At 40.9% G+C, this 26,966-nt stretch overlaps 1 protein-coding gene across 6 annotated transcripts in view; it reads right to left on the minus strand.

Moving 5' to 3' along the window:
* Positions 1 to 1,218: 1,218 nt before the first annotated feature.
* Positions 1,219 to 26,966, minus strand: part of LYPD6B (LY6/PLAUR domain containing 6B) — an 89,678-nt gene continuing 63,930 nt past the window's right edge. For all 6 annotated transcript variants that reach the window (XM_060776487.2, XM_060776477.2, XM_060776528.2 and 3 more), the window contains exons 2-5: positions 18,620 to 18,766; positions 15,370 to 15,468; positions 9,015 to 9,145; positions 1,219 to 4,981 (exon numbers count right to left, since the gene is read on the minus strand). In XM_060776487.2, coding sequence (XP_060632470.2) covers positions 4,817 to 4,981; positions 9,015 to 9,145; positions 15,370 to 15,468; positions 18,620 to 18,734 — 510 coding nt within the window. In that variant the 5' untranslated portion in view covers positions 18,735 to 18,766 and the 3' untranslated portion in view covers positions 1,219 to 4,816. The remainder of the gene's footprint in view (positions 4,982 to 9,014; positions 9,146 to 15,369; positions 15,469 to 18,619; positions 18,767 to 26,966) is intronic.

Genomic DNA, 26,966 nt, shown 5'->3' on the forward strand with positions numbered 1-26,966 from the left:
CTCCCCCCTGGGCACACAGAAAACTGGGTGACTTGGAAGGCGCTGAACAGACTGCGCTCTGGCACCACGAGATGCAGAGCCAACCTTAAGAAATGGGGCTACAAAGTGGAATCCACGACATGCAAGTGTGGAGAAGAGCAATGCTGCGATGCAACCTGAGCCCTGCTACATGCACAATGGAGGATCTTCTTATAGTAACACCAGAGGCACTCCAAGTGGCCAGCTACTGGTCAAAGGAAATTTAATCAACTACCAAACTTGCAAACTTTGTGTTTTGTTTGTTTGTTTGTTAAAAATGCAATACAACTGTTTGGCTTGCTCCTGACACAATAAATAAATAAACCACCATGCTATCACTTTTCTGGAGGGGTCCATGGCATTAATTTAAAATTCCATGTGTGCATTCAAGCCCCTAAAGGTTGGGGGCATTTGGACAATTTCCAATTTACTTATAGTACAAGCAAATCCAAGCCAAAATGTCTGCTTGTATTTACAGCTTATCTCTGGCATCTTTAAAATCAGGAGCTAACACCATTAATTGCAAACAAGGCACCGAGTAATTCGAAAGTACTCATGAAAGAACCCAGGCTTAACCGTCTCATAAAATTGAGCAGAGACAGATCTTCTGGCTTCCGTGTAATTCAAATTACAGTTAACTAAGACTGCAGAGCCCAAGAATGGAAAATCTTGACTCAAAAGTGGAGAGGTTTAAGACACCCACGAGCGAGACAGAACAACAGAGCAACAATTAAAATGAGATCTGCAATTTTAACCACAGATGTTGCTCTTCACAGAAGAAACATAACAATAAAAATTTTATTATGTTGCCTAAGCAGCCATTTTACCTAGACAAGATCTGTTCTGTCTGAAATGTTTTGTCACAATGCATTTGATCCCCTGGAGCAAGGGAGGAGTACCTGTGAATCTCCAGATGTTGTTGGATTATGAGTCCCACCTTATCTGGCAACTGGAGAAGCTGCCTGAAGTTGTTAGGGGTCGAATACCCTACAGAAGGCCATTACTTCCTACTCTTGTCTTAAAGAAGTGATCCTATGGGAACACAATGCCACATGAATACATACTATGAGGTGATATGCTACTCGCAGACATACTCCACTGTGGCTTGTGGAACTAGAGGTGCTTCACCCTTCTATTTTGTTGTGATTCCACCATCCAGACAACAGGACACCCTACTGAACATAAATGGATTCATCCAACTAAGGTACTTCTTAGGTATTTTATTTTTTTCCATCCTCACAACAGCCCTGTGAGGTAAGTCCCATTGAGTAAAGAAAGAAGGATAATGCATACACACTGACCTGCCTGCAGGTCAATAAGCCAGGCTTACCTGAAGCTAGGGGTGCAACTACGTAAGTGGTTCTAAATCTTCCTAATGCCATGAACCCTTAATACAGTTCCTCATGTTGTGGTGACCCCCAACCATAATTTTTTTTGTTGCTACTTCATAACTGTAATTTTGCTACTGTCATGAATTGTAATGTACCGTAAATATCTGATATGCAGAATGTATTTTCATACACTGGGCCAAATTTGGCACAAATACTCAATATGCCCAAATATGAATACTGGTGGGGTTGGGGAGGATTGATTTTATCATTTGGGAGTTGTAGTTGCTGAGATTTATAATTAACCTACAATCAGGGAGCACTGTGAACGCCACCAACAATAGCACTGGGGCAAACTCCCAGAAATATGTGTTTTCTGATGGTCTCTGGTGACCCCTCTGAAATCCCCTCATGACTCCCCTCAGGGGTCCTGACCCCCAGGTTGAGAAACACTTATCTACATGGTAGAATGAATGCCATTTGCCACCACTTGAACTGCAATGGATCACTTCAATGGAAGTATGGTATTTGTAGTTTGGTGAAGCACCAGTACTGTTTAGCTGAGAAGGCTCAAGACCTTGTCAAGCTACCAATCTCAGGATTCCATAGCATTGAGTTACATGTCAGCTAAAGTGGTGGGAAATGGCATTCACTGCACAAATGCATCCCAGATTTCCCAATATTAACACTTGGAACTATGGATATTGAACATCCTTTTTAAAAAAAACCTTCAACATGCACAAGGTGATTAAATAAAACCACTCTCGTGAAGGGTTGCCTGCAATGTTTACAACAGGAAACAATTTTGCACTGATGAGGAATGACCTTCTTGACCTGCTTCATTTCCTTTGTTTCCACATTATAATCTTGCTAATGTTTTATTCTTACACATACTGCAAAACAATTTAAAAAGAACAGCATAAGATACTCTGTATACACTTCAAAATCTCAAGTGGACCAAAGTCTTTTTCAGCAACTTTATGGCTTTCAACAACTCCTTAGTTCACAGATGCTGTTCTCAATATCCAGTGGTTTCCTTGGACACGTGCAAATGGTAGCACAACAGTGTTTTATGTACAAGAACTTTCCATATTTCCCTTTCTCTCTCTTTTGTGCCTAGAGTTTCATGTAGCTAAGAAAATGCTGCTTCCAAAGGCTTTGAGTTAAGGGTTCTAGATGGCCATGCTTTTGCTCCAAGCACTATTTGAATTGCCAAAGACAAAGAGACTGGCCTGAAGTCCGCTTATGGGTTGAAAAATAGACATGTTTTGTGTTGAACAGTGTTGAGGTATGTGGTAAGTATACTGTGACTTCTTTCAAAGATGGATGGCTGTTGCTAGAGGCCTCTGGGAGTGGAAATTCACCTTGTCTTGGCCAGAAAACCCCTAGAGAAATCTAGAGGCATCTTGGCAGGCCAGGAACCACAACAACAGGCTTAGATCTTTCTCTTCAAGAGAGGACATCTCTTACCATGCTAGTTTACTTCAAACAGGACTGGAAACTATGGCTTTAAAAGCTGTTCTACAATAGTAAAATAAAAACTTCATGGTATAGGTCTGCTAGTGTATTATGGCTTAAATATAACTGCATATCAAGGTTTTCTTAAACCAAAATGCATTAGCAAGTATATCTAAGTGATATCTAAATTGACTGAATATAATTGTGTAGGGAAACGGGAAGGTGCCTTATACTGCAGTAGGCCATTGCTCCGTCTGATTTTGTATAATGATGGGCAGGGAAACCCCAGTAGTTTCAGACAGGAGACTTTACCAGTTTTCCTGGCAATAAACACAAAACCTGTAAATTAGATGGTCTATCACTGAGGTGCAGCCCTTTCCCGCATGCTTCTCTGGAACAGGGGCAGAAAGCATTGGGCTTCTCAGATAATTTGGACCAGCGCCCATAATCTCTTAAAATTAGCCAAAGGTCAGAGAGCCAATGGGAAAGGACATCCAAAACATCTGAAAAGTCAAAAACTGAAGTTCAGCAAAGAACACATTCCCTGCAGATATGGACATCTGATTATACTGTGTGTACTGTGCTTTTTATGTACATGTGTTCTCCAACTAATTTGCCTTTACACCATTTACAACTAGTTTAGGAAAAGAAATACAGTGCAATTCCTGTCTGTATTGCTTGAAACTGAAAATTTCATCAACAGGACATTTTATACCATGCCATCCTATTTTGCGTGTTTTGAAGACAAATCATAATGCAGGGTACTTAGGGCCTTCGTACACTTAAAACCCAGGATGAAACAAGTTTAAAAACCTGCTTCGTCCCAAGTTTCAGTCCCCACTCCCTCCCATCCCACAACCACAGACTTTGATTCAGGATAGGATCCAGCCACCCCTCCCGCCAGTCCCTCATTTCCCCCAAAAAACTTACTGGAGGGACCTGCCAGCAGCACAGACCCCTCTGCAGAGTCTTCCTGATGTGAGAAAATGATGTGTCAGAAGGGGAAAGGAGGGAAATCCCTCCTCCCCCTCCCCACCTCCTCATGCACCATTTTGTCATGGTGCACTGCCAGCAGGTGGTGCCCCTGGTAAGTTTTGGGAGGGAAATGAAATGTGGGGGGAGGGGCGGATGGACTCCAGGAGCCCGAAGAACCAGGAAGGCAGTGAGGATTAACTTCTAGGAATGCAGAAGCAGTCCCAGGAGTCAATCCCCACAGGCCTGGAACCTGCAAATATCTGGACCTTAGCTTAAGGCCCAGATATTTGCAGGTGTCAAATTAATGTTAAGTAAGCTGGGAAAACCGTTTACTTTTCATTAAACCAGGTTTACCTGAGGCGTCATTTGGATGCCTCAGGTAAACCCGTTACCTATCATGGGCTTTAGGGTCTGTGTAGAAGGTCTTCACATATAAGGCTGACACTGGAGAAGGCTGTGATTCAGCCATTCTCTCCTTTAGTCCTGGGTCTCATGTGATCATTATCAAACCTACTGGGACTCCTGCTGTCTCCCACTCAAACCTTGTTCTGTGGGGGGTGGCTATCATGGCAGCAGTAGCACCATCATTTGAGAAATGAAGATGATGGAAGCTGTAGTGTGGCAGCCCACCAAAGAGAGGCACCACACTGAGGGACTGCTGATGTTTGCTTGGACCCCAAGCATAAGAACAATGTTGGCACACAAAAATCGGTTATATCAGAAGACAATGGAACTATGATACATAGCGAGGAAAAATGCAACAATATTTTCCAATTGTCTAGTAAGCTCCAACAGCATAGATTCTTCCATCACTCAAATTGAGATTTCATTTATATAATCAAATTGACAAAATTGTCTATTCCATTTGATTTTCTGAAGAATCTGCAGGTCCAGAATTGTAGATCCAGCACCATAATCCATGTTGTTCTTCTGCATGCAACAGGTTTCTAAGGACTCTCTCTTCTTTGTTGCCATCCAAGATAGTCTTCATATAGCTCCAGCTGACAAATGACTCCCAACTGATAAGAAGAGTCATGTCATGTTATAAAAATGACAGTGACCGAGGCTAGCAACAGGGTACTAATGGTCTGCCTGCTGCCGCCTGATGTCCTCCGCGTATGCACAACTGCAAACACAGCATTGGTCTGGTTTGTTGGAATGTCGACATTACAGATCATCCCTTCACAGCAGGAGATGCATTCCTGTTGGTTTTCATAAGACAGTATTATTGTTGGGAAGAGGGCTGCCACCCAATGGGAAAAATAAAATATTAGCAGAATAATCACCAGTTTTAATCCACCATGGAATGAGTTATATCTCCACATTTGCATGTGAAGAACATAACCATTCTGGAAACAACTGTTCTGCCAAAAAGATAGCATGCATACAGAGAGAGTCACAAGTAACAGAACAAAGATTTCCTCTTCTTCGATACAATTGCTCACCTGTCATCATTCAAATATACCTGTGTTAGAAATAGAGCTGAGAGGCATTGTGTTTTTTGGATTACAAATCCCAAATATGCCCAGTGGACAGATTGGAGGGAAGATTCTGGAAAATATTGTCCAGAAAAGTAATTTTCCCAGGTGTTGATTAAAAATAACCAAGAACATATTCAATATGTGCTACTTAATTCCCCGGAAAACCCCTGTTTTAAAATAAATCAGTCGAAGAGGTTTTAATCTATGAATCTAGGAGTAATCAATTACATCTACTTTAGGGATCATTATTACTGCTGAGGCATCATTTTTTCATCTTTAGACAGAAGTGGGATTAAAACAGTTCTACACCACACCAAATATAGCAGTAGCTTATCTAGCTATGCCTTAATCTTCATGGGCCAAAAAGGAAGTCTGTGTTTCAAGCACTTCTTCCTCCTCGTTCTACTAAAAGAAACTGATTGACAAAATGGTCATCCATCACCACCCCTCAGCCTCATTGAATGGAAAGAAACAAAAGGGCCAGGAGTTACAGTGAGGAAGTGTGTACTAAAATGCAAAGTAAAACTGAAGGTCATCAATAACACTATGTAACAATATTTGAAAAAATGTTCCTGGTTTGAAAGTGTAAAGGTTTCCCTTTGACATTAAGTCCAGTCATATCATCTCCATTTCTATGCTGAAAAGCTGGTATTGTCCATAGACATCTCCAAGGTCATGTGGTTGGCATGACTGCATGGAGTGCTATTACCTTCCCGCCAGAGTGGCACCTATTGATCTACTCACATTCCCATGTTTGCAAACTGCTAGGTTGGCAGAAGCTGGGGCTAACAGAGGGAGCTCACCCCACTCCCCAAATTCGAACCGTCAACCTTTCGATCAGCAAGTTCAGCAATTTTACCCGCTGTGCCTCCAGGGTCTCCAATTCTGTGGTACTTACTTTTAAAGTAAATGTTATATTCCAGAAACTTCATTTTTGTGACTGCCACAAACTATGTTGAATTGACTCGAAATATTCATGGAAAAACTATAGCAAAATGTGCTATAGGATTTTCCGCAAAAAAAGTTTTTGCAGTTGAATAAACTTTTTCCATGTTTTTATGATAGAATCGATTAGGAAATGATATTTATAACCCAGGAAAAAAATTGTGCTACATAGTGTAATCTTTTGCTTGGCCATACAGCACGTGACGCAACTGTAGTTTTATTTGAGTGGAGGGGTAAGATTGTTACAAAGTGAGGCCGGAGGAAAACTTGGGAAGATAACACAGAAGCTACTGAAATATGAAAAATTCGCAAGGACACTGCCTGGATATTCTCTTCTGGTTGCTTTCGGCTCCATAGCTCCCTACTTCCTATGGTATGTATGTCAGCACTATAAGAGAAATACTCAACATTCTCATGATGTGATTAGGAATGGTCCTATTCCTCTATTTTATCCCCACCAACAAGGATAAATAATTTCCAAATTAATATTTCTGCACAGTTCTTACCCAATATTCACACTTTTAGTAATGCTTCATTTGGATTAAATGGCCTTGGCTTGAGTTAACCCAGCTCCAAAATGTCCCCCCTTTGGGGGGGGGGATGGGTCAATATAGGCATGCCCTGAGCTAATGTTTAGATCACACTGTGATTCCTAATACTGTCTGAAAATGCCTGGTGGTCTCCCAGTAAATATATATATCCCAGTAAATATATATATATATATATATATATATATATATATATATAAATAAAAAATATGTTAATTTAAATATAACTTACTCGCTTCATCTGGATCAAAACAAATTAATCCCATATCTTGGAATTAATTCATTAAAGGGCAATTTGCTATACTATCATTAGTTGTCATTTACTATAATTACAACTAATTGTAATTTGCTATAATTAGTTATAATTTCAAAGAAAAAATCTAAAGTCATTATTTTAATTACTATGGTATCGACTATTTAAGTAACATTGAACACTCTATACTACTTTAAGAGGTAATCAGGACAATTTGGGGTAAGCTGGGCATTTTTAGTAATTTTAATTTTGGTTTTGAATTCAGAAGCAACATATTCTAAGTGATTAGCATATGAAATTGATCTTTTAAAACATCGTGAAAACTATTAAAATTAAGAAATGAATGTTCACATTAGTTAACTTTTACATTGCATTAAGACACCTATGAACTGACCAGAACATTAAGATCGTCTGGGGAGGCCCTGCTCTCGATCCCGCCTGCGTCACAGGCGCGCTTGGCGGGGACGAGAGACAGGGCCTTCTCAGTGGTGGCCCCTCAGCTATGGAATGCCCTACCGGCAGACATCAGACAGGCACCTTCGCTGCTGACGTTTCGGAGAATGGTTAAGACCTGGCTTTATGAACAAGTGTTTGGTTAAGCAGTGCAACCAATCATAGGAAGACGGTAAATGGAACATAGGAATGGCACAAGGATTATGAGAACGGATCTGATTTCAACTGAGGCGTTATGTTATGTTTGTTTTGTTGATCTGTCTTGTTGATTGTTAATTGTTGTGGATTGATGCTGTTGATCCTGTTGTTGCATTGTTATGTTTTAATTGCACTAACACTGTTTGATAATTGTACCATGTAAACCGCATTGAGTCGCCTGTTAAGGGCTGAAAAATGCGGTATAGAAATAAAGCAAATAATAATAATAATAATAATAATAATAATAATAATAATAATAACTGCTAGTTAAACCACATGCAAATATTCTCTAAGCAGCCTAATGAGATGTGTGGCATCATAGGCCTGGACTACCAAATACAAAAGATCAAGAACCTTTATAGCCTAGACTATGTAAACTTTCTTCTTTAAAATATGTGTACAATCATGTCTCCATATTTACGGTTTTGATTTTTACATATATGATTATTCAATGATCTGATGAAAATCTTATCTCTAGGAATCTCTAGGTCTTCCAGTGAAATCCTGTAATCAGCTTCCAGTGAAAGATGACCATAAGGTCATGCCAGAACCTAGACATTCCTGGAGGAGTTAAAAAAAACAATTTATTTATTTGCTTTTCACTTTCACGGGGGTCCTGTGCCCCCACTAAATTCTCATCCACTACAAACTACAGCAAGTGTACTTTCTGCCATTACTCACACACAAATCCATGGACAAAGGCCTAAGAAAATGGTATTTCAAGGGAGTGAGGACTAACTAAAAGTGCTAATATGTTAATCCAATTTTCACATCAGCATTGAGTTTGCATGAACATACACAATCTTGCTTTTTTGTTCTGGTGGAACAGTAAGAAGCTCTTGTTTGCAACCCAGGAGCAGATTTTGTCAGGTTAAAGATTTGCCCAGTGACACGGGTTTATGGCCATAGCAGATCATCCTTGCGTACTGTATTTGATATTATGAATGTATAAGGGAATTTTAAGAAGATGACCGCTGTTCTAATTTAATGTATTAGAAGGTAATCCACAGCTCCTAGCCTGGAGCTGTATTCTGGCCTATAAAAACTGGCAGGATTGCTGTTAGTTAAGCAGTAAGAGAATCCGACTTTGGTTACAACTTGTACAGGGATTCAGTGTTGCTTTATATTGTTCCATGATGTTGTTTTATAAATTTTACTATGTTATATTTTAAACTATTTTTTTCAGGCTTGTCCCCATGTAAGCCACCCTGAGTCCCTTTGGGGAGATGGTGGTGGGATACAAAAGTAAACTTGTTGTTGTTCCAAGCTTCCTTTGGAAAGCTGGGTATAAAGGGGGTACTGAAGAAATACAAACACACCCTTGAAAGAGTGCTTTCTTTGGCATATGACTGCTTACCGTATGACTGGTTTCCTTGCGATGACGACAGCCAACAAAATGGCATTCTTCTCTGGTAGCACATTTTTTTGTGACGGAGGTGCTCCTTCCATGGCTGGTGAAGTGATGGACTGTTAAACAGTACTGTGTGTCTAAAGAATAAAAAATTACACCAAGAAGAGGACTGCATTAGTACCTTTGCATCATTCAAAAACACAAGCACAACCTCCTGATCAAAAATCAAGTTCTTATTCATGGCCAAGGACCTAAAATGGAATTATTGATATATAATACATAATTCTTCTTCCACTGTCCAACCCAGCACAGGCTTCCCACCCAGTTGTGGAACAATCTTTGGTTTCCTGCTTGGGAACATTTTAAATTGTTCTTCGTTCCTTGTTATCTCCTCTAAAATTAAGGCATTCAGTTTCTGGTCCTGTTACTCCTATCTGCATATTCACAAGCACAGAGTATGACATTTCAAAAAAGAACTACGTATTTTACACATCGCTCCATGATTACTCAAGAGGTCATTACTGTCCGGCCAGATTCTTCCCTCACTGCTCTTTTTATGTTAAAATAGACTAACACTATCACTTTGAAAAGGGTTACTGTTACTGTTAATGCAGTCAGAAAATAAGTTCTGCATTAGTTGTTACTAATGAGTTATTTGTGCAAGTGAGAAATATGAGAAATAAAGAAAATGCTGCCTGGTTCTGCCAGGTATCCAATTCATATTTTGAAATATTTGAGACAAATGCAAAAGTGATTACAAAGCAATTCTTTCATACCACACTCTTCTCTGCAGGTTACAATCCTTGCAAATATAACACTTGGAGCAGAGGTTTTCATCTTTCTAAAATATGCAACTGCTGCCGCACATTTTCAGAGTTCCTATCATTTTGAACAGTCTGGTATTTTGTGTAGCCAACCTGGCAAACCACTCTCTTCCACCCTCTTCCTCCCAACACTCACACTTAATCTTTGTCTTCCTGGCAACAGTATCAGTTTCTCCCATTTGGGCATAAGGGAGAATGCACCCCCCCCCCCCGCCCTCCAAAAACCCAAAACAGGCTGATATTGTTTTTGAGATGGAAACATTCTGAATAACCTGAGTCTCAAGTTCTGGCAGAAAACTATGTTCCCTGGAAACATAGTGAATTATAGCCTTGGCTATTTCAGGCAAACTTTTGCTTGCTGTTTCAGAAAGAAACTACTTGCCAAAATATTAAAATGTAGAAATTACTTACTTCTTAGTCCCATTTCTTAGGGCCCTTCCACACAGCCATACAACCCAGAATCTCAAGGCAGAATAAACCACAATATCTGCTTTGAACTGGTGGCAAATCCACAGCGTGGAAAGCGTGCAAGCTCCTGCGTTTTTGCAAGGGGCGTTCAAATGATGCCCCATGCAAAAACGAATTAATTCAGGAAAACTCTGCTTTGTCCCAAATTAATTTGATAATGGGTTCGATGCATGCCTTCTTGAAAGGTGTGGGTTGAACCCAATATTTCTGCTGTCTGGACTGCTCCCTCAAAATTTCTGGACTTCTGAGGGAGCAGTCCAGACAGAAGTTCTGCTTTTTCCTAGGGTAAATTTGCTGAGAAAACGGTGAGGGCACCTCCCCAAACCCCAAACCAAAACTGGGAAGAGGAAAATTGCTCCTGCTCCCCCTTCTCCTGGTGCGTCATTCCTCCTGCCCCCCTCCCTTGCATGTCATTCCTACGCATGAGGAGAGCTCCTGCACCATGCTAATGGCGGCCAGGTAAGTTCTTTTATTTTTAAAAGAGTTTTAGGTGGAGGGGGGTTGAGGAGAAGGGGTTGTTTCCCTGTTCTCCTGGTGGGTACCAGGAAGACATGTAGACAATGCCCGTGGAAAGCGTGGGCTTTTTAGGCAGTGTGCAGACTACAGTCTGCCCCATCCTGGGCATTTTAAACCTGGGTCAAAGCAGACTTTACCCCTGTCTGGAACCACCCTAGGTTATCTGAGTTCACACTACCATATATCCAGGTTCAAAGCAGATATTGTAGGATTTCATTCAGATGTGTGGAAGGGTCCTAAGATAGTGGGAAAGGTGCTGTGATCACCGGTGTAAGCCATTCCTTTTCTACATAGAAGAGTCAGTTGGATAATCTGATATATTTGCTGCAATATTGTGGTCTGGCCTGGTGCATGGGGGTGATATCATGAGTTACCATACAGGTGGCACCAAAGCTAGCGGAGCCACTATTGTTGCTAATGTTGTGCATACAGTCTCTACAAGGTGGGCTCCAATCATGTGATTCATTAAAGAGCATCACATAGTTGGAGCCCATCTTGGAGATCCTTCCTGCATAATCATTGAGAAGCTGAGACAATCAGTAACTAGGTGGGAATTACATTTTATATCTGAGAAGGGAATCTTTGGCTCTCCAGATATATTGAACTATTGCTCCCATGTTTCCTTGACATTGTCCAAGCTGGATGAGACTTTGGGGAGTTGAAATCTGAAGCACCTGGAGGATCAAGGTTTCCCTACCTTTTTAGCAAGGACATAAACTGAAGCTACTGATCAGCAACACCTTTAGCATTCATATCACATATGAAGGACACATAAACTATAAATGTCAGTTTTGATCAGCATGGCAACATGAAGAAAGAGATGCACTCAGAGGAGGAGCAGGCTGAGGGCACTGCCTGCTCACTGCTCTTCCTATGAAATACTCTTCCAGTCCCCAAATTTCTAGAAATGTGCAGAGGTACTGAAAATTGTTCACAACCAGATCTCCTGCATTTGCTGTGTTCACATACAGGGGCGGCCCGTCCATTACGCCAAGTAAGCTGTTGCGGAACACTTTTTTTCCCAGGGGCGCAGAGGCACCTCTGTAAATGCCCCTCCAGACATTCCGGAAAACCTACAACTCCCCGGTTGTTGTTCTTATGGCTGAACACCAGCTGGGCCCACACGGGGAGGAGGGAGCCTACAAGGGTTCGGAGGACTCTGGGGGGGGGGGGGGGAGAGAGAGGCCTCACCGCTGTTGCCTGCTTCTGGGCCTGAGGGGAAGGGCAAGGAGGAGGACAACAAAGCCGCTTCCCCTTTAAACATGCAAATGAGCTCCACGGGGCGCCTGGGTGCTAATCCCGCCCCCGCGTGCCAGCCAGCCAGTCAGAGTCCCCGCAGCTTCCCAGGGAGGGAGGAAGAGGGGGTGATGCCACGCGGTCCCTGCCCCCTTTGCAGCCGCTGCCATTTTGAGTGGAAGAGACGGGAGCAGCGGTGGAGGCTCCCTTCGTGGCCTTACGGGGAGAACGAGCACTTGTCCGCCTAAGAGGAGGACGAGGAGGAGGAGGAACCCCGGCTCGGCCTGAGGAGAAAGAAGGGGAGGGGGAGGGTCAACAGACACGGACAGCCCCCTCCCTTCCCCCCTCCAAAGGGCAGGTCACCCTGGGATGCCTGTCGCTAGGTTCCGGGTGCCATGGCCTCCCCGCGGGGTCTGTCAGGATCTCATGGAAATGCAGGATGGAACCGCTTTTCACGCCACAGCCAAGTTCCCTTCGTTTCTTCCTAAAACTCGGGAGGGAGGGGGCAGATCTCATTCTGCAAATGATTCTGAGGCATAGAGGCCAATATTCTGGGGGGGGGGGGGGGTCCAGGTTAGAAATGACCCTTGTTTATTATTATCGTATGCAAATTATCATGGTGCACAAACGTAAGTGTTCTCAGGAAAAATAAATCCAGGTTCCAAAGCCAATAAACACTATATTTAAAAAAAGAAAGAAAGAAATGATTGGAACTCTATTGAAGAGAAGAATAAATAGAAATAAAAGGCAGGATGGAAAGAAGGAGCTGCTTGGAATTTTAGAGGAAGGAAATAATAATAAATAATAAAACTTTATTTATACCCTACTACCATCTCCCCAAGGGACTCACTACCTCTGAGTGTTTGCCATAGATGCAGGCAAAACGTCAGGAGAGAATGCCTCTACAACATGGCCATGTTGCCCAAAAAAACCTACAACAACCCAAGGAAGGGATAGATCAATTGAGTGGGAAGGAAGGAAGGAAGTAGGAGGAAAGATGAGTATAAGGAAGAGATAAAAAAGGTAGGACAAAAGGAAGGGAAGGGACAGATTAAAATAGATTAATGTTGAAAAAACACTGGTTCTGGTTATTGAGCTTTGCTCTGAATCCTTTTAATGAGGTTTTGGTATTCTACTGTTTTTAATTGTTGATTAATTAGATTGTTGATTGTTATGTTTTGAATGTGTTTTTACCTGTTTTACTCTGTAGTTACTGGCTTGGTCCCACTACTGGCTTGGTCCCACTTGCCAGCTGCCCCGAGTCCCTTCGGGGAGATTTTTATTTATTTATCGTGTCAGGAGAAACCAAACAATCGTATTGCAGTTTTAACAAATAAACAAAACACAAAGTTTGCGAGATTGGTAGTTGATTAAATTTCCTTTGACCAGTAGCTGGCCACTTGGGAGTGCCTCTGGTGTTACTACAAGAAGGTCCTCCATTGTGCATGTGGCAGGGCTTAGGTTGCATTGCAGCAGGTGATCTGTGGTTTGCTCTTCTCCACCCTCGCATGTCGTGGATTCCATTTTGTGGCTCCATTTCTGAAGGTTGGCTCTGAATCTCATGGTGCCAGAGTGCAGTCTGTTCAGCGTCTTCCAAGTCGCCCTGTTTTTTGTGTGTCCAGGAGGGAGTCTCTCATTTGGTATCAGCCATTGATTGAGGTTCTGGGTTTGAGCCTGCCACTTTTGGACTCTGGCTTGATGGGATATTCCAGCAAGTGTCTCTGTAGATCTTAGAAAACTATTTTTTGATTTAAGTCGTTGGCATGCTGGTTGATACCGAAACAGGGGATGAGCTGGAGATGGTCCTATTGGCTGCTACTTCTCGGCGGATGTCAGGTGGTGCAATACCAGCTAAACAGTGTAATTTCTCCAGTGGTGTAGGGTGCAGGCACCCTGTGATGATGCGGCATGTCTCATTAAGAGCCACATCCACTGTTTTAGTGTGGTGAGATGTGTTCCACACTGGGCATGCGTACTCAGCAGCAGAGTAGCATAGCGCAAGGGCAGATGTCTTCGCTGTATCTGGTTGTGATCACCAGGTTGTGAGAGAAGGACATGAGAGAAGCCTCCTCACAGGATTGCAAGACATCTGGGCATCCCCTGGGCAACGTCTTCGTAGACAGCTGATTCTCTCACTCCAGAAGCAACCAGAAACTCCACCAATGATGGAATTGAACCAAATATGGCACACAGAACTCCCACGGTGAACAGAAAATACTGGAAGGGTTTGGTGGGCATTGACCTTGAGTTTTGGAGTTGTAGTTCACCTACACCCAGAGTGCACTGTGGACTCAAACAATTAAGGATTTAGTCCAAACTTGACACAAATACTCCATGTGCCCAAATATGAACACAGATGGAGTTTGGGAAAATAGACCTTGACATTTGGGAGTTGTAGTTACTGGGATTTATAGTTCACTTACAATCAAAGAAGATTGGCCCAACAATAGAATTGGGCCAAACTTCCCACAAAGAATCCTTTTTTTCACACATGCATCAAGAAATTACATATATTAGAAACCAACTTTCTCATTACTTTCTTTTCAAGATCACCAGACTGGATCACAGCTACGCATGGCAGGGGACAGCTTGTGTGTGTGTGTGTGTTTGTATGTATGTGTGTGTGTGTGTGTGTGTGTGTGTGTGTGTGTGTGTATATATATATATATATATATATACACACACATACATATATATATATGGCATAGTCCAACTTCGGCCCTCCATGTGTTTTGGACTTCAACTCCCACAATTCCAAACAGCCAATAGGAAGTCCAAAATACCTGGAGGGCCAAAATTTGTCCATGCCCATATATATATATATATATGAATGAGATTGGTTGGGGGGGGGGGGCGCCAAAATACTGTTTGCTTACCATTGAAAATTACCTAGGGCCGCCTCTGTTCATATATTATAGGTAATTTACTTTCCCCCTTTCCTTTAGACACCTAAACTGCATTGCTAAAGGTTCCGGTTAAGTTTGAAATTGTAATGCTAGAAATGTGGGGACTGAAGGAAAATTTCATGGAAGGGGAGGGCTTATTATTCCTATTTAGGAAGACAACCTTCTTATGTTTCCTCCCAGTAGCTACCCTACTATGGAGAATTAAAGTTAGGCTGCTTCTTTTTGAGTTGATTTCCTGGACTAGTTCATGTGAATTCCTAAAAAGGAATTCAGGCAAACAGCTGCATGTATCCTGAAAGCATCTGACTAAACGTTAAATTCTACTTAACCACTTGATGCTGAGATGATGGGGTTGGTTGGAAAAGCCCAAGCAAATGCATTTTACTATCTTACTGTTCTCCACACACTTACTCTGAGGACACCATTTATCTTCAGCCCATCTGTTGCAGTTGTAATTATCTACAACATTGTCACACGTGAAACACTTGAAGCTGCTTGGATACGGAGTAGCTTTAAAATCAAAAGGAGACAAAGAAAACAGTTAATAGTTTACCATCTTGAATCCAAATTCCCCTCCCTCCCAATTAAGTCATAGAATGAAGGAAAACGGATAGGAATAAATGTTAAATTCCAAATTTATCTCCTTTTACTATGCTCCTAAGCATATTTATTCAAATGTAAGCCCTTCTGAGTTCAATGGGCCTTAGTTCCCTGGTAAGCAGGTTTACTAATTCAGTCTTATTTGTTGTGTTTTATTATTCACAACCTGCCTTCTTTAATCAACTGGAGGTGAAGCTACACTGTTGAATTTATGCAGTTTGACGCTACTTTAATTGCCATGGTTCAATGCTATGCAATCCTGGGAATTGTAGTTTGGTGAGATTTTAGCATTTTTTTTCAGTGAAAACTGAAGACCTTGTAAAACTACAGCTTCCAAGATTCATTAGCATTGCCCCGTGGCAGTTTAAGTGGGGTCAAACTACATTAATTGTACAGTGTTTGGGAAGCTGAAAACAGTTCACAGACACCAAGGGGTGGTGGTGATAAAACAATTCAAAGATCTACAAGATAAGATACCATATTTACTCGAGTCTTAACGTACCATCGAATCTAGTGCACACCTCAATTTGCAAAACCCTGAAACCTAAAAAAGTATTTATGATATTATGTGAATCTAATGCGCACCCTAATTTTGGGAAAGTAATTTAGTCAAAAAAGATGAGCAGTAGATTCAGATAAATACGATACTTCCCTAAATGAAATATATAAACAGCATATATTTGAATAGACAAATTGAAACATATTGGGCCTTGAGACAATCTTCCAAGCAATATCACCTTCCTGGTAAGAAACATAGGCATTGAAGGTTGACCAGAGGATTTCCTTTCACTACATTCAAACCATATACTGTTTGCCAAGCTCTTGGTGATCAGGATAGGTTCAGCATTCTAGAATTCCTAAATTTGAAATATTTCAAAATCTAAAATAGTTCATATGGGTGGCTGAGGTAATGGCACAGACTTTGTTTCATGTACAACATTATTTGAAATATTGTATAAAATTACCTTCAGGCTATGTGTATATCACAAATCTCATGTGCAAGGTAATTTAGCCAAAAAAGGCTAGTATTAGACTCAAGTAAATACAGTATTTGTGACATGTTGTAATTAATGTTATACTTGAGTATATATACGTCAATCACATATTTAAGCCAACAGCAGCTTTATAGGCCAAAATGATAAATTTTGATATGGCCTGCGAATAAGTCGAGGGTCATTCTGCACAGAGAAGAAAGCACCAATGTTGACACAAGGAGCCAGTCACCACTAGCTACTACTGCCACCATTTCCCCATCCAGCCATTCAAAAAAGCCAGAAGTAGTACCACAGTGGAAAAGGTAAGGGGAGTGGGGGTCAGTGCTTCTTTAGGTTGTCCCTAGGTGGGTGAAACCCTTGCCTTTCACCAATTTACTCAGAGAAGGAGAGGGTTCCTGTTTGAGAAGAGTTTAGGAAGAGTATTTACATTGATGTGCACATAAATTAACCCAGGTTTTTTGGGTTGATTTTTAATTAAATTTTCTAGACTTATACATGAGTGTATAGGGTATTAAAATTATGTATTATGGTTAAATTCAGGCAATATAAATATAAAACAGTATTTTGTATTTGATTAACATGTTTGGAAGCTCAATTATGGGAGGATTCAAGATACATTTGAATTTAAAATAGGAGATATTTTGGATGCCCAAATGGCATCAAAGATTATAGTTTGGAACAGGAAAGGGCAATAACTACATAGCACCGTGGGAGATAATCAGCCACACTGCGCACTATGTTATAAGCAAGGTGATATCATGTTATCCTATTACAGCAGAGGTGTCAAACACATTTTCATCGAGGGCCACATGACCTTTACTGCGTCCATTTGTAATTGTAACACTGTATAAATGTAACTAAGTTGCCCTGGCATTGACAGCCTTGTGGACCACAACAAATGATGTTGTGGGCTGGATTTGGCCTGCTGGCCTTACGTTTCATACTTGTGCATTAGAGAAACTAAGGTGGCTCCTTGAGACTGAAAATATGGGTTGTCAAAAATGCATAATGAATGGGTCATTATTTATTTTGTCCTTTTTCTGCCAGGGTTGGGGAAAGAGGGTTATAAATTTTTTAGTTCACTTCCACAAACATCTTTGTTGGTCTTGGTTAAGGTAAAGGTAAAGGTTTCCCTTGACATTAAGTCTAGTCGTAACCAACTCTTGAGGGTGGTGATCATCTCCATTTCTAAGCTGAAGAGCTGGCATTGTCCGTCAATGCCTCCAAGGTCATGTGGCTGGCATGACTGCATGGAGTGCCGTAACGTTCCTGTCAGAGAGGTACCTATTGATCTACTCACATTTGCATGTTTTCGAACTGCTAGGTTAGCAGAAGCCGGGGCTAACAGCAGGAGCTCACTCCACTCCCCGGATTCAAACCGCCGACCTTTCGGTCAGCAAGTTCAGTAGCTCAGTGGTTTAACCTGCTGTGACACCAGGAGGCCCTTGGGTACTATGCAACTTAACTTGGGGATGTGTTAGATGCCATTTGTTCTTCTACTGAGGGCACCACTATGCCTTAAACTTGCTTGGAAAGAAAGGTGGCACAATGTTTCGTATGCCAAAATACAACTTTACACTTCTACTAGTGTTATCAAAAAAAACCCTAAACAGACCTATGGTCTATTACAGTTGCCTTGAATCATGAGAAACCACAGTAAGGTCATGTGGATGTGACATATCTATCCTCCAGCTTCTTCTACGGCTGCATCTAAACAACAAAGCAACTAATGAAGATCTCCAGTGCACACTTAATGATACACAGAACCTCTAATGTTGTGTACACAGCAAGACCATGTGGGAAGCATAGCAAAGTCAATTAAAAGGTGCGACAACTTAATCAGATGAACATGCAGGTGTGCATGCCAAGCCCTTCATCAAGGACTCCACCTAATAATTAACAACCACTGAAGACAGACAAATTAATGTTTTGCTTTCAGACGTATACAGAGCTGTATTACACATTCATTAAAAAATAATCATCCTAGGGATTTAAAATAGAAAATGCTGACTGAGCTCAAACAGTATTTACTGGCATTCCCTAAAGCACTGTAGCCGGCTACTTACGGTCAACTGGAAGTCTCACATTGTGGAAGTTGATGTTCTTGGCTAGGATCCAGTTGCCCGAGACAATGAAGATCTCAATGAAAGCGACAGCCAACATATGACAAAGTAGTGTCATGCTCTTACCAAACACAGAACAGCTTCTTACATCTGAATAAAAGGTGGGAGGAGAACACAGGCCATTTAAAATACATGAAAAGTGAGAAAATGGTTCTGTTTGGCATTCTCTCTACAATATCTTATTCGCAAATGTACTATCACCACTGCCAACACTCTTGATGCCAGCAATGACCGCACATAAAGATGACTTTTGTGATACAAATCTAAGCTGCTACTGCCTTCTACTGGCCTGCGTTTGATGCACATTACAGCACTATTTTGCTGTGCTCTAAAGCAAAAGTCCTAAAATGTGGTGGTTGTAGCCAGCCAGAAAAGCATAAGAAATAATTCCATAAGATGAAATGCTTTAGAAGTAAGGAGTTGTGCAGACTTCAATGATTAACTCCCATAAACTGTCCATGTCATATTATGATATTATATAAATATTAGTGTCACCTCAAAATATAGGCACAACATGCTATCTTTATCCCAGTTTTTACTTATTCCAAAGCAAATACAATAGTGTAGCTTCAGTAAAAGAAGCCGAGTCAATTCCCACATGCAAACATACATATCCATGATTTTTTTTCAAAAGCAAAGATACTTAAATATTAGCAAAAAAATACTGTATTAGCACCAAGTAATAATGGCCTAATTTCAAACTTAAAATCACAAGATACAGTATTTTAAGACAGGAAAAGAGATCCTCAAGCTATGAGGGAGCTCTTAAGTAAGTACAGATGGGCTTAAAGCCAACCTTAAAAACTGTGGCATAGACACTGAGAACTGGGAAGCCCTGGCCTTCAAGTGCTCTAACTGGAGGTCAGCTGTGACCAGCAGTGCTGCAGAAGTTGAAGGGGCACAAATGGAGGGCAAAAGGGAGAAATGTGCCAAGAGGAAGGCACATCAAGCCAACCCTGACCAGGACCACCTCCCACCTGGAAACCGATGTCCTCACTGCAGGAGAACATGCGGATCAAGAATAGGACTCTACAGGCACCTAAGAACCCACCATCAAAACACTACACTTGGAGGGCCATCATCCTCAAGCTATGAGGGATCTCTTAAGTAAGTATAGTATTTTAATATCCTGCATTGTTGTAAGAATATATCAAACAATTTAGTCAACCCATTAATTCTTCATTTTCAATAAATACAGGTGTCCATAAACAGTATGAAAGAAACCTAGAATCCACAGGTACTAATGGGCAGAAAACTCTCCTAGGAGGGCCATTAAAGACCTTTCTCCAAGAATCACAAGTTCTTACTTATAAAATGGCTAGTGGGATTTAATGGCAACAGTACCATGTATTGTGAGAGAGGATCTTTTGCAAAAACTGCATTCATTTCTTCAGAGAGTAATTTGAACCAAATATCAATCAAAGGTTTTGCAAAATAAAATAAATATAGAGCACAGGAAGACAAGGAAGGCATCAAAAGTCAAACCATTGATCTGTTTCACTTATTACTGCATTGCTTGCCAATATATTTTCATACTTTTAGACAACAATCTTTCTAAACATAGCAGGAGTTTCTGAGAAACATACAGGTAATTCTGAGCTACAACCTTTGCCAGAAATGACACAAATGTATATTGTTCAGGAATGTCAACAGATAATACAATTTAAAAAATTGTTTCGGTTTAGTTTTAAAGCCCCCAGTGGCGCAATGGCTTGAACTCTTCTACCAGCAGTACTGCTGCCTGAAAGGTCAGTGGTTTGAATCTAGGGAGCAGGGTGAGCTCCCATCTGTCAGCTCCAGCTTCTCATGTGGGGACATAAGAGAAGCCTCCCACAGGAGTTATTTATTTATTCATTTATTATTCCATTTATATACTGCTTTTCTCACCCCCGGTGGAACTCAATGCAGTTCACAGCAAAATAAATGGCAAAATTCAATGCCTCACAAAATATAAATACATCACATAACTAAAATAGTATATAACAATAGATTAAAATCAGTAAACTATAAAACATAAAACACTGGGCATAGACAAACATAAAACATTAGCACCAATCCCAATGTTATCTTGACTACTTGATCTCACTCCCCCATGCTTGCTCACACCTGGTATCACCTGAGCAACATTATTATTATTATTATTATTATTAACTTTATTTGTACCCCGCTAACATCTCCCGAAGGACTCAATGAGGCTTACAAAGGCCAAGGCCTCAATAAAACAACAATACAACAATAAACATAAACCATAAAGCAAATCAAAACATTAAAGCAATAACAGTAACAGTTAAAACAGTACACCATAGCACAATAAAACTAAGGCCGGGCCAAGTGTAAATGGGTACAGATTAAAAGTGCTGAGTATGACAGTTGAAATATAAGGATTTTGGGTAAGTACAATTTTGGGTAAGTACAACATCCTTGCAATCGGCCAATTCTCTCACACCAGAAGCAACTTGCAGATTCTTAAGTAGCTCCTGACTTGAAAAAAAGTTTTAAAGCATAGAACGGTTACCATATCTGCATTGGATAATGTAGATAATAGCAAACCTTATATTTTGATTATACAATGGCCAGAAGTATACCATCCAATGGCACTGGAGGACTTAAAAGGGGCCCACAAACACTTTCAGGAGATAATATATTTGGAGTGTGGTTAAGTGAAACTGTGAATATCGAGTGCACACACTACATAATGATACTTTGACACTACACTATACAATATTGTTTATGGTCAAAAGCAATGTTACAAGCATAGAAATAATACAACTTAAAAAAAAACCTGTCATAGCCTAGGATCTAAAAGTAGAATCGATCTTGTAATAAAGTAAGTTGTCAGTGATGATTCAATCTTGGTTGATCTGTCTTTTTCTCTCCTTACGGGAATGTCTCAAGCTTACTGATTTATTGCTTTCCACTACAGTGTTCATTTTTCTAAACATCATGTTGATAATGGTGTCACTAGACATTACTGGGCCCCATTTTTCTAAAATCTTTTGTGGCCCTACATTTTAAGGATTATCATTTTGAGGATATATGCAAAAAAAAAACAACAACCATGTTTCTACAAACGGAGTATTTTTGTCATGTTCATGTAGAGTTTTTCATAGTGTGTGATAGTCCAAGTACATTTAAATTATGTTTGTACATTTAAATATAATGGTGTACCCTAATCTATTAATGGTTTTGTCATGCTACTATTGTATCAAGAGCACTACACTGTTCACATTGTGTGCATTGAGTCACCTTGGTTCTCACTCTGGGGAAAAATTGCATACAAAGAAATAAATACTATTTGTTATTGTTGTGTGCCTTCATACTATTTACAGTTTTTGGCAATCCTAAAGTGAACCTATGGTGGGAGATTTATTTATTTTTTTTGCAAGAATTGTTCACAGGAGTTTTGCCACTGCCTTCCTCTGAGGTTGAGAGTGTGTGGCTTGCCCAGTTTCCCACTGGGATCATGGATTCAAACCCTAATCTTCAGAGTCATATGCCAACACACATACCATCACACCACACTGGCTTTCACTGTATGTATACAAGAATATTGTTAGCACAGTTAAATACAGGTATTTCACCAACAAAATTTGACATATAGCAACTGGAACTTTTAGGGACACAGTTTGGTATCACCACTAGATGGCACAGGCTAAGGTCAGAGCTACAGTTCCTAAACTATTTTTGTACCTGATGATCTGAAATTTATCCATTTGTGATGCTGAGAACCAGCCTGTGCGCCATCTCTCACTCAATAAGCCAATAAAAGAATCAAGTTAAGTCAAGTTTTATTAGGTAACAATCATTAGCCATTACAAATACAGGATGGTGATGGGATGCAGCATTAAAGCTAGTATTATATGTATTACAGATTATCTCCATGCACAACACATTTGAGAAGAGAAGTCTTGATTCTTTATAGTAAATCCATGACAATCTTGAACATCAAATGCTTATTCCCATCTATATTTCAAACAAATTACAAAGGACTCTAGTAACATGCAACATTCACATTTTAGACTCATCTATACCAACATGATAGCATGGGGCCTGAAAAGGTTACATATTTGGAATAAAAATCCACACATGGCGCATGGAATTGGCATGAAAATGTGACTTTTAAGCTGTGATTCAACAGGACACATGAGCACAGAAACATTATTTGCTGCTGATCTCAGTAAACAGGGCTGAACTTGTTAAGGCAATTACTGTATTGCCACCCCACCCAGAACAAATCCAGATACATACAAGCATCTTGCAACAATATTTTTAGGGATAAAAATAAACAAAAGGAAAGAAAAGGAAGATGTGTGCCTAACATCTGCCTGCCCCACACAGGAAAATCAGATTGTTTCTTCCTCCTGAGTAGAGGTTTGGGGGATTACTGAGGTCTTTCACACTGACCCCTGAGAGTGTGGGTCAACATCTCATTTTCATTAGCTGGTAGCTTCCATGTCAATTGGGTGATGAATGCATTCCAGATTTTAGGCTGAATTTCAAAGGATCTAGCTAAGGTACTGAAACTATTTTAGGAACAGAGCTTTTCCTCCAGGATAAGGTAAATGTAAAGGTTTCCCCTGTCATTTAGTCTAGTTATGTCCGACTCTGGGGATTGGTGCTCATCTCCATTTCTAAGCTGAAGAGCCAGCACTGTCCATAGATGCCACCAAAGTCATGTGGCTGGCATGACTGGCATGGAGCATTGTTACCTTCCCACAGAAGCAGTACCTATTGATCTACTCACATTTGCATGTTTTGAACTGCTAAACTGGCAGAAGCTGGGGCTAACAGCGGCAGCTCACTCCACTCCCCGGATTCAAACTGCCAATCTTTTGGTCAACAAGTTCAGCGGCTCAGCGGTTTAACCCGTTGTGCCACCAGGGGGCCCTTATCATCTAGGATAGTCTCTTTAAAATTTGAATTAAAATTCACATTCACTACATCTCTCTACCATGGGTTCACCAGCAGCCACTGCCTCTCATTGTTGGAAAAGGACAGAACTTAGTGAGTAGAGCAGTGGTTCTCAACCTGTGGGTCCCCAGGTGTTTTGGCCTAAAACTCCCAGAAATCCCAGCTAGTTTACCAGCTGTTAGGATTTCTGGGAGTTGAAGGCCAAAACATCTGGGGACCCACAGCTTGTGAACCACTGAAGAAGAGGAAGGAAACAAAAGCTTTAAAATAAACTGTTTTCTCAGGAATAGGGAACCCTCTGCCTTCCAGATATTTGACCTATGATTTTATGGCAAGGAGAAATGTAAGGTACTATACTTAAGCAGAAAGAAATGAAATGCACAATATGGAATAGGTGACACTTGGTTCAAGGACAAGAGTCTTAGTAGACCACAAGTCGAACATGAGTCAACAATGTGATGCAACAGCTGATAAAGCCAATGTGATTCTAGGCTGCATCAATAGTGTCAAGATCGAAGGAAGTCACTCTATTCTGTTTTCGTCAGGCCTCACCTGAAATAACACTGTGTCCAGTTCTGGGCACCACAAAAGGATATTGACAAGCTGAAAGGTGTCCAGAGAAGTGCAATCAAAATGGAAACCAAGCCTTAGGTGGAGCAGGGAGCTGGGCATGTTTGGCTTGGGGAAAAGAAGGCTGAGATGACCACGTTTAAATATTTGAAAGGATTTTACATTGCAGGAGGATGTTTTCTACTGCTCTGGAGACTATGACACGGAGTAGTTACAGAAAAAGATTCCATCTCAAACATTAGGAAGAACTTCCTGTTGATAAGGCCTATTCAACAGTGGAATGTGCTGGACTATGGAGAAGTCTCATTCTCTGGACGCTTACAAGCAGAGGCTGGATTGCCATCTGACAGGAAGGCTTTGATTGTGTATAGCTGCATGGAAGAATGGGGTGGGACTGGGTGGTCCAGAGGTATCTCTTCCAACTCCATCCACCATGACCACTGGTTAAAGAATTGTGGAACTTATAGCCCAACAACCACAACAAGGGGATACTCCAGTATTATGTGCTAGAAATGACTGTGGGGCTTAAGATTTCCCTTAGGCACTCAGCTGGTCAAATAGTGCACAGAAGACTATTTGTATAACATCAGAAGATTCACAGCGCTGCAAGTGGAAGTCTCTGTATATAGCATTCTAAACATGTTTGCCTAGTTGCTTTTGCATCCTATTCCACATGTGAGCCTATGTAAGGGATTTTCTCACTGGAGTTCTGGTTTTATTATGATGGTTAAAACTAATTTGTTCCCTGCTGCAGATGATTGATTTGAGAATAAAAGCATCCACATAGTAATTTTTCCCCCTACAAGGACCTGTATGCTTCCCTTCCATTTGAATTCACAACTGTTTTGGCCTTATGCTCCTGTGAAGCAACACAGGAAGGGTAAACTTACCTCTCAAATATTTTAAAGCTCTGTAGAGCTTTAACTGTACAATGTTGCAGCACAGAGACTTTTATTTTACCTAACTCATGAAGCTGTGTTTCATGTTCGAACGTCAAATGACTTCTTCTGTACTCTTCAAGCACCATTCAAGTTGAAGAATCGGGGATCTGGAGATATTTACAAATGCCAGGCCAGCAGCTCCTTTTATGTTTGCTCTCTGCAGGTTGAGCACCAGTAACTGTTCAACAGGGCTAATCTTCCACAGGAAAGAAATTGCCTTTTCTACAAATAACGTGTGCAGTAGTGCCCTTGACAGCCAACATGCACAGTTGGAACAAAACTCAAATCTGCACCTGCATCATTCAGCAAATGTTTTACTCTCAGTCTTGTTGCTTTAGCAGGAAGTGCTTCAGGCAAAGCAAATGAGATACGGAGAAGGAATACCAAGTGGAACTCCAGCCTTGGGAACTAGCAGTTATACAAAAATGGGGCTGTATAGTCAACCTAGTCATCATGTGATCCCTTTCTTTATTTCGTGTCAAAAGCATTGCATAAATAAGTATAAAACTGATAAAATAGAGGGAGCACAAGCAACTAAATAATTTTTGGCCAAAAACAGGCAACAGCAACTGCATTGTCTGTGGCTTTAAACAATTTTTCTTCTGTGCGTGAGGCAGGGCATTGTGGGCAAGCATACAGAGTTGTTTGTTCTGTTCCACAGTCACTCAAGATGGAGGAAGTGCCATTTTGCCAGGTTGTCAGTTGCCCATTCTTGATTTGCCCCTGGAAAAAGACCCTTGTGGGGGGTCATCCAGTTGGAATTTCCTGGTTTGCTGCCCAAAGAGATCCCTGACAGGCTGGGATTCCCCCTGAAAAGTGTCAAACCTTTTCATGGGCCAGAGTAACAGAAGACACTCCAGGTCATGTGCAAAGATTACACGTTAGGGCTGCTCTTTGAGGGCAGAATTACACTCATTTCTGGAGGGATGAGTAAAGGCTTTTCATCTTCATTTTAACAACAGGAGAAGGAACAGCACTGCTGCAATTCCAGAGGTTGTCAGGACTGAAGGGGCAGACACCTGGAAGCAAATTTCTGCTGTAAAGTGAACTTGGCTTTCCCCAACACGTTCCTTCAACATCATATGTAGCCTGTGGGTGGATCCTGGCCATTTCTTCCTGCTTGGCCTCTCACAGAATCATACAGTTCAAAAGACACCCCAAGGTTCATTCAGTCCAATCCCATTCTGCCACAGAGAAATACACAATTAAATTACCCAAAACAGATGGCCATCCAGCCCCTATGAAAAACATCCAGAGAAAGAGATTCCATCACTCTCCGAAGCAGCACATTCCATTGTTGAATTGCTTCAAAAACTTCTTCCTAATGTTTAGGTGGAATCTATTTCTCAGTTTTGGGCTTAACGTTTTCTTGTTACTTCTTCTCCCCTTTCTTTCACTGCCATGCATATATATATATATATATAATTACATTTATACTTGCTATTGTAAACACCAAGTGATAAACCCATCATGTTCAAATTTGTTCCTGCTCACAAGCTGACTGCCTCTCGATTTACCAGGATGATCCAAACAACCAACAGCGCAATACTAAACATCTTTACTATGGAGATGTAGAAGTAAGGCTCTCCATTCCACCATTAGAAAGAACAGGGTACCTCTAATGGCAAAAGCTGGAATGGTGGCAGTGGGTTCCCCCAATATCTTTCTGATTTTGAGGACTGAGCTATGGGGAACACACAACCTCTCCTGACCCCCTTCCAAAAGCTTTCCTGCTGTCCAAGATGTGGTTTGTTAGTTTATATTGAAATTACACAGCAGTCTTCCCAGCTCCAGATCCCAAATTGAATTACACAGAGTATAATAGGAAAAAATGTCTTTACTCTGGAGTAATTGACACATGCAGCTTT

This window comes from Anolis sagrei, chromosome 1, assembly GCF_037176765.1.
Source record: "Anolis sagrei isolate rAnoSag1 chromosome 1, rAnoSag1.mat, whole genome shotgun sequence".
Classification (NCBI taxonomy): domain Eukaryota; kingdom Metazoa; phylum Chordata; class Lepidosauria; order Squamata; family Dactyloidae; genus Anolis; species Anolis sagrei.